This window comes from Schistocerca nitens, chromosome 6 (assembly GCF_023898315.1).
Source record: "Schistocerca nitens isolate TAMUIC-IGC-003100 chromosome 6, iqSchNite1.1, whole genome shotgun sequence".
NCBI classification, from domain to species: domain Eukaryota; kingdom Metazoa; phylum Arthropoda; class Insecta; order Orthoptera; family Acrididae; genus Schistocerca; species Schistocerca nitens.
The window spans coordinates 561,077,390-561,085,328 of record NC_064619.1 but is presented as its reverse complement, the minus strand read 5'-3'; the positions used below and the strand labels follow the sequence as shown (position 1 = coordinate 561,085,328).

General features: G+C 38.6%; 1 protein-coding gene across 3 annotated transcripts in view; it reads right to left on the bottom strand.

Annotated features, from left to right (window-relative positions):
* Positions 1-231: 231 nt before the first annotated feature.
* Positions 232-7,939, bottom strand: part of LOC126262391 (venom dipeptidyl peptidase 4-like) — a 605,446-nt gene continuing 597,738 nt past the window's right edge. For 2 of the 3 annotated variants that reach the window (XM_049959000.1, XM_049959001.1), the window contains exons 13-16: positions 4,692-4,886; positions 4,418-4,578; positions 2,037-2,248; positions 233-959 (exon numbers count right to left, since the gene is read on the bottom strand). In XM_049959000.1, coding sequence (XP_049814957.1) covers positions 864-959; positions 2,037-2,248; positions 4,418-4,578; positions 4,692-4,886 — 664 coding nt within the window. In that variant the 3' untranslated portion in view covers positions 233-863. Of the gene's footprint in view, positions 960-2,036; positions 2,249-4,417; positions 4,579-4,691; positions 4,887-7,939 lie in introns of all 3 variants that reach the window. The other variant, XM_049958999.1, reaches the window with a different exon arrangement.

The following is a 7,939-nucleotide window of genomic DNA, read 5'->3' as shown; positions in this document are numbered from 1 at the left end:
GTCATCAGATATAGGTATTAGCGGCCCTATAACCAAACTACTTTTTTGATTAATGTACCTTTGGTGCAGTATACACTTCATTCTGTGAAAAAAGGACTGGATGAACAACAATACCTAATGTAAATGCTGTTAACAAAATTTTGTGAACTACTACAATACTTAGTTTTGATTCAGTCAGTTTATTCATCAAGTTTTCATTTATATATTAGTAACAAAAATAAATTTCTGTAATAAAGATTATCATATATTTCATAAACATATACACACAACATAAAAATTATTATGTACATTTAATTTTACAACATTTGTTCATATAAATAGTTCACAAGTGCTGTGTACTTATGATGATGATGATGATTATGTTTACGTGATGTCATGTTGATACCAGCTGCCATTCTTTACTGTACAATATAAATGAGTAAATGAAATTCCTGTGAGCTGCTCTTTTGATCCAAATAATATTAACATGTCCACAAAACAAAATAATCAAGTTCTTGACACAGATGAAGCCACACACTGTACACCACCTTAATTTGCAAGGATACAAAGAATATTGATCGAGTCCACACATTCTGCTTCAATACAACAAATTTGGTGTTATGAAAATAAAGTAACTTACATCAGTTTCAAACTTGTACTGATTATGAGATCCGTCCCAAAACACGTACAGAAGTTTCTGACTAGTTCTCACAACATTCAAGTAATTAGTAAACACAACATGCACCTTTTCCTCCAAGCTATTAACCAGTACACTGAAATAGTCCCAAAAACATCTCATGACTGCTCAGAGTTTCTGATAAATTTAGGCTTTCCTATGGGGCTTATTCAGTTCAGGTTGAGCAACTGAGGTCAAACATGCTGCCTCACTTTAAATTGAAACACTCCTCCAGAAAGTCTTCAAGTGTGTGGTACAGATGAGGCCTCACACCAGACAGTCCATGTTCTTCATCTGGATAACTCTGTCAAAAATGAAAAAGAGTTGAATTCTCCTTTTACCACATCATGCATTGTGAAAGATTCTTTGCAAATAGGAAGAGTTCTGCATGAAGTACATCGCCTAAATTTCATGTGTGTTCAGTATACATGTACAGCTTCCGTAAATAAAAACTACTTGAAATATAATGGGGAACCATTAATTGGTGGACTCAAAGATATGTACTAAGGCTGATGGCCTGTAAGTAGTGTACTACATAAACAGAAATAAAAAAAGACTACTCAAATTATTAAGGAACTATTTGGTGTGGCAGATCAGTGTTTGATTATTTTTTGATCTTGCACTGTTTCCTGTGATAAATTTCAAACAAACTGATCAGCCCAGTGACAGTAGATGAGTAGTTTATTACAGACATATTCTTGTACTCCATCACAAGGCAAAAATTGCAGAACTCCTGTGCAAGCTCACCAAAAATTAGATGCCTTGTCTAAATGTTTTGAGTTGTGAAAAGAACAGATAGAGACATAGTTGAGCTCAAATTTGTCTCACTTTACAGGTAAATTTGGAAATTTGTTGTAAGTTCCTATGGGACCAAACTTCTGAGATCATCGGTCCCTTTTACAGGTAACCACCACTCATTGAATACATTTGATAAGTACACTAATTTGGAGCATAAGGCTATGTTCTTTTTTGAACACTTCATAGTTTACATTTTCCATAAAATGCATCTGTAATAAACCAGTGCCAATGTCTGAAACAATCATAATTTATGAAGCTTATCACAGTGTAAGAATACAGTTCAAGGTCAAAAAACAGCTGCGCCCTAATATGCTATGCAACAGATAGTTCCATAGCAATGAGAGCAGTCTCATCTTTTTTTCTGTCTGTTAAAGCCATTCAGCAATCATATTAATATCTGTCCTTTCTTTCATGTTCAAATACAGAGGGCAAAATGTATACTTCTCCACAAATTATTCAGTGTAGTTCACACTGTATGATGGTTTGTTTGCACTACAGATGGTTTCTTGTCCCTAAATTATTTTCAGTAATAAACATTAAAGCAATATATGAAAAAATCCATACTTTATGCAATGACTTTTACCTGTTGCCTGAAAAGAATATCCTTGTGTTCCAGTGCCTTGGATAGCATCATCGACTGTTGGTAGTGTACATTATCATCCAGTGTGCCATGAACTAAGAAAAACATTTTATTCCTAAAATTGTCAACTTTGTTTATCAGTTGTGAAGCTACATATCCTTCTAGATTGTCATCTACAGTTGGTAACCCCATGTATCGTTCTGTATAAATTGTATCTAGAAGAATGAGAAAGAAGAAAATGAATTTTTAAATTATAACAACAACAATGACCAAATTAAAAGAGAAATTATATTACATGTAAGTGTCAGATCACAAAATTGAGACTTAATAAAAAAAGATGATCACATCCTAAAAAATTATGTGCCCACTCAGTTTAACATCTTCATATAAGATTAACTAATGAATCTCTGGATGTGTGAGATGACACTGGTTTGACTGAACCACTTACAAACCTCACTCAGCACTACAGTCTGGATTTTCTCAAGCCAAATCCATTAAAAACTAAAGCTTTCATATTTCACATAGGCGAGCAAGAGTCTAAAAGGAAGAGCATGACTAAATGATGTTTTATGGAGCTATATCAGAACAAAAATAACTTATTTCTGGGAGTAGTCTGTGGTTATCTCCTTATTTCAAACAAACATCACCTGTTATGCGCTAATAAATCAGCAGGAAGGGAGGATCAGTGACATCAACTGACCAAGCAAGGTGGCACATTTGAGTGGAGGAGTGTGGTTCATTTCCCTGTATCTGACCATGTAGATTTACATTCTCTTTGCCTAAATGACTTGAAGTGAATGCTGGGATGATTTCAGTAGAAATGACTTGGCTGAATTTCTCTCTTATCCTTTTCCAATCTTATCTTCTGCTCTATCTCTGAAAACGTTCTCTTCAAGAGAACATTAAACCCTTTCTTTCCTTTTTGCCATCCATGGCATGACCATACTCTTAACTGGCCATTAATTGAAATGTGGGTAATACTTTCTCAGGTCCACAGTACACCAATAAAACAGCTCCAAGAAGATGTGAGTAGTAATCAAGTGAATTAATTTCCTCAGCACCAGCTCTTAAACTCAACAGAAGCTTATAGCACAATAACATTAAATACGAGGGGTGTTTTTTAAGTAAGTACCATTTTGAAATTAAAAAAAGACATGTTAAGATATCTCAATAATTTTATTTGTACATGAAAGCCTGTACCTTAATATATTCACTGACGCCATTACAGTCTGATTCTTCCTTATTTACGTTGTGTACTGAGTGTTTAAGATGCCTCCGATAATCGTGAGTCCCACCGACTGTGAAGTACGGGCTGTTATAAGATTTCTTAGTGCTAAAGGCCTAAAAGCAATCAATATTCATGGGAGATCTGTGCAGTTTATGGAGAAAACATTGAGTGATGGAATGGTAAGAAAGTGGGTGAGAGCATTTAAAGATGGCCGCACAAATGTGCATGATGAACAACGGAGTGGGCGTCCTTCGGTTGTTAATGAAAGTTTGGTGCAGGAAGTGGACAATAATGTGAGAGAAAACAGACGCTTTATGATTTCCTCCTTGCAGGATGACTTTCCTAATGTTTCTTGTAGTGTTTTGTATGGCATTGTGACCAAGCAGTTGAATTACCAAAAACTGTGCACATGTTGGGTACCAAAAATGTTGATGGATGTACAGAAAACCAAATGTTTAGACAGTGCATTGACTTTCCTTGAGTGGTACCACAACAACGGTGATGATTTCTTAAGCCAAATTGTAATGGGCGATGAAACATAGGTGGCCTACATCACAACAGAATCAAAGCAACAGTCCATGGAAGTTGAGCAAGGGCATTGTTTTGCTGTAAGACAATGCCCGTCTGCATGTGGTGAATCAGGCCAAAGATCTCTTCACTTCTCTTCGATGGGAAACTCTAGATCATCCTCCATACTGCCCCGATCTTGTGCCCAGTGACTACCATCCGATTCTGCACTTGAAGAAACACCTGGGCAGTCAGCATCTTCAAGACGATGATGAAGTCAAAACAGTGATGATGCAGTGGTTAACAAGTCAGGTGGAAGACTTCTATGAGGAGAGTTTCAAAAACTGGTACAACATTATGACAAGTGCCTTAATATTGACGGAAATTATGTAGAAAAGTAGATTAAGGAACAGGCTTTCATGTAATAATAAAATTATTGAGATATCTTAGCACGTCTTTTTTTAATTTCTTACTTAAAAAACACGCCTCGTAACTTACTTTATTTTTGCAGCTTGAGAAAAACTGTAAACATAATCCTTTCATTATAATTTGATGTTCCCATGGTTGTCCATGGTATTTTGTTACTTCTACTTCACCATTCACTATACTAAATGTAAGTGTTTTGATAGAGTAATCGTGATTTTCTTACCATAATATGCCCAGTCTGTTACAGGTGCCACAGCAATTCCACATTTGAACACACCCTCTTGGTCTGTTGCTAATGCCATACCAGTGCTATAGCCTCCATAGCTCCAGCCCCAGATACCTGTTCGATTTTTATCAACAAAATCGAAGTTGTCCTGTATGTATCTGCAGGACAAGGAAAGGAAAATATTTAAGATTACTTTTGTAGGAACAATTTCACACTCAATTTCAAAAGCAGTTTGAGTAACTATAGCCTTATTGTTAATACCTGTACTTACTTTGTAACACTTAATTGGTCTTCAATTTCAACCGTTCCTAGTCGACGATAGCCAGCAAACAACATTTTATTCCCTTTCAATCCAGAACCACGACCATCGATTGCAGCATAAATAATACTTCTGTTCACTGTCAGATATGTACTCCAGTCAATACTGAATCGTTTTGTGACTTGAAATGAATCTGGACCCCCATAGCTGAAATGGAAAACAATACAGTAACATTACTTATTTAAACTTACATGCACATTGATAATCCATATCTTTTTCTTTTCTCTTTGGGAGTGAATTTACTTGCTCTGATACTCCAAAACTAGCTAACACTTGGTTCAAGAATCATAAAAGAAGGTTGTATACATGGAAGAATCCTGGAGACACTAGAATGTATCAGATAGATTATATAATGGTAAAACAAAGATTTAGGAACCAGGTTTTAAATTGTAAGACATTTCCAGGGCCAGATGTGGACTCTGACCACAATATATTGGTTATGAACTGTAGATTAAAACTGAATAAACTGCAAAAAGGTGGGAATTTAAGGAGATGGGATCCAGATAATCTGACTAAACCAGAGGTTGTACAGAGGTTCAGGGAGAGCATAAGGGAACAATTCACAGGAATGGGGGAAAGAAATACAGTAGAAGAAGAATGGGTAGCTCTGAGGGATGAAGTAGTGAAGGCAGCAGAGGATCAAGTAGGTAAAAAAACGAGGGCTAGTAGAAATCCTTGGGTAACAGAAGAAATATTGAATTTAATTGATGAAAGGAGAAAATATAAAAACGCAGTAAATGAAGCAGGCAAAAAGGAATACAAGCGTCTCAAAAATGAGATCGACAGGAAGTGCAAAATGGCTAAGCAGGGATGGCTAGAGGACAAATGTAAGGATGTAGAGGCTTATCTCACTAGGGGTAAGATAGATACTGCCTACAGGAAAATTAAAGAGACCTTTGGAGAAAAGAGAGCCACTTGTATGAATATCAAGAGCTCAGATGGAAACCCAGTTCTAAGCAAATAAGGGAAAGCAGAAAGGTGGAAGGAGTATACAGAGGGTCTATACAAGGGCGATGTACTTGAGGACAATATTATGGAAATGGAAGAGGATGTAGATGAAGATGAAATGGGAGGTACGATACTGCGTGAAGAGTTTGACAGAGCACTGAAAGACCTGAGTCGAAACAAGGCCCCGGGAGTAGACATTCCATTGGAACTACTGACGGCGTTGGGAGAACCAGTCCTAACAATACTCTACCATCTGGTGAGTAAGATGTATGAGACAGGTGAAATACCCTCAGACTTCAAGAAGAATATAATAATTCCAATCCCAAAGAAAGCAGGTGTTGACAGATGTGAAAATTACCGAACTATCAGTTTAATAAGTCACAGCTGCAAAATACTAACGTGAATTCTTTACAGACGAATGGAAAAACTGGTAGAAGCTGACCTCGGTGAGGATCAGTTTGGATTCCGCAGAAATGTTGGAACATGTGAGGCAATACTGGCCCTACGACTTATCTTAGAAAATAGATTAAGGAAAGGCAAACCTACATTTCTAGCATTTGTAGACTTAGAGAAAGCTTTTGACAATGTTGACTGGAATACTCTCTTTCAAATTCTAAAGGTGGCAGGGGTAAAATACAGGGAGCGAAAGGCTATTTACAATTTGTACAGAAACCAGATGGCAGTTATAAGAGTCGAGGGGCATGAAAGGGAAGCAGTGGTTGGGAAGGGAGTGAGACAGGGTTGTAGCCTGTCCCCGATGTTATTCAATCTGTATATTGAGCAAGCATTAAAGGAAACTAAAGAAAAATTCGGAGTAGGTATTAAAGTCCATGGAGAAGAAATAAAAATGTTGAGGTTCGCCGATGACATTGTAATTCTGTTTCTGTCAGAGACAGCAAAGGACTTGGAAGAGCAGTTGAACGGAATGGACAGTGTCTTGAAAGGAGGATATAAGATGAACATCAACAAAAGCAAAATGAGGATAATGGAATGTAGTCAAATTAAGTCAGGTGATGCTGAGGGAATTAGATTAGGAAATGAGACACTTGAAGTAGTAAAGGAGTTTTGCTATTTGGGGAGTAAGATAACTGATGATGTTCGAATTAGAGAGGATATAAAATGTAGACTGGCAGTGGCAAGGAAAGTGTTTCTGAAGAAGAGAAATTTGTTAACATCGAGTATAGATTTAAGGGTGAGGAAGTCGTTTCTGAAAGTATTTGTATGGAGTTTAGCCATGTATGGAAGTGAAACATGGACGATAAATAGTTTGGACAAGAAGAGAATAGAAGCTTTCGAAATGTGGTGCTACAGAAGAATGCTGAAGATTAGATGGGTAGATCACATAACTAATGAGGAGGTATTGAATAGAATTGGGGAGAAGAGGAGTTTGTGGCACAACTTGACAAGAAGAAGGGACCCGTTGGTAGGACATGTTCTGAGGCATCACGGGATCACATACACTCCTGGAAATTGAAATAAGAACACCGTGAATTCATTGTCCCAGGAAGGGGAAACTTTATTGACACATTCCTGGGGTCAGATACATCACATGATCACACTGACAGAACCACAGGCACATAGACACAGGCAACAGAGCATGCACAATGTCGGCACTAGTACAGTGTATATCCACCTTTCGCAGCAATGCAGGCTGCTATTCTCCCATGGAGACGATCGTAGAGATGCTGGATGTAGTCCTGTGGAACAGCTTGCCATGCCATTTCCACCTGGCGCCTCAGTTGGACCAGCGTTCGTGCTGGGCGTGCAGACCGCGTGAGACGACGCTTCATCCAGTCCCAAACATGCTCAATGGGGGACAGATCCGGAGATCTTGCTGGCCAGGGTAGTTGACTTACACCTTCTAGAGCACGTTGGGTGGCACGGGATACATGCGGACGTGCATTGTCCTGTTGGAACAGCAAGTTCCCTTGCCGGTCTAGGAATGGTAGAACAATGGGTTCGATGATGATTTGGATGTACCGTGCACTATTCAGTGTCCCCTCGACGATCACCAGTGGTGTACGGCCAGTGTAGGAGATCGCTCCCCACACCATGATGCCGGGTGTTGGCCCTGTGTGCCTCGGTCGTATGCAGTCCTGATTGTGGCGCTCACCTGCACGGTGCCAAACACGCATACGACCATCATTGGCACCAAGGCAGAAGTGACTCTCATCGCTGAAGACGACACGTCTCCATTCGTCCCTCCATTCACGCCTGTCGCGACACCACTGGAGGCGGGCTGCACGATGTTG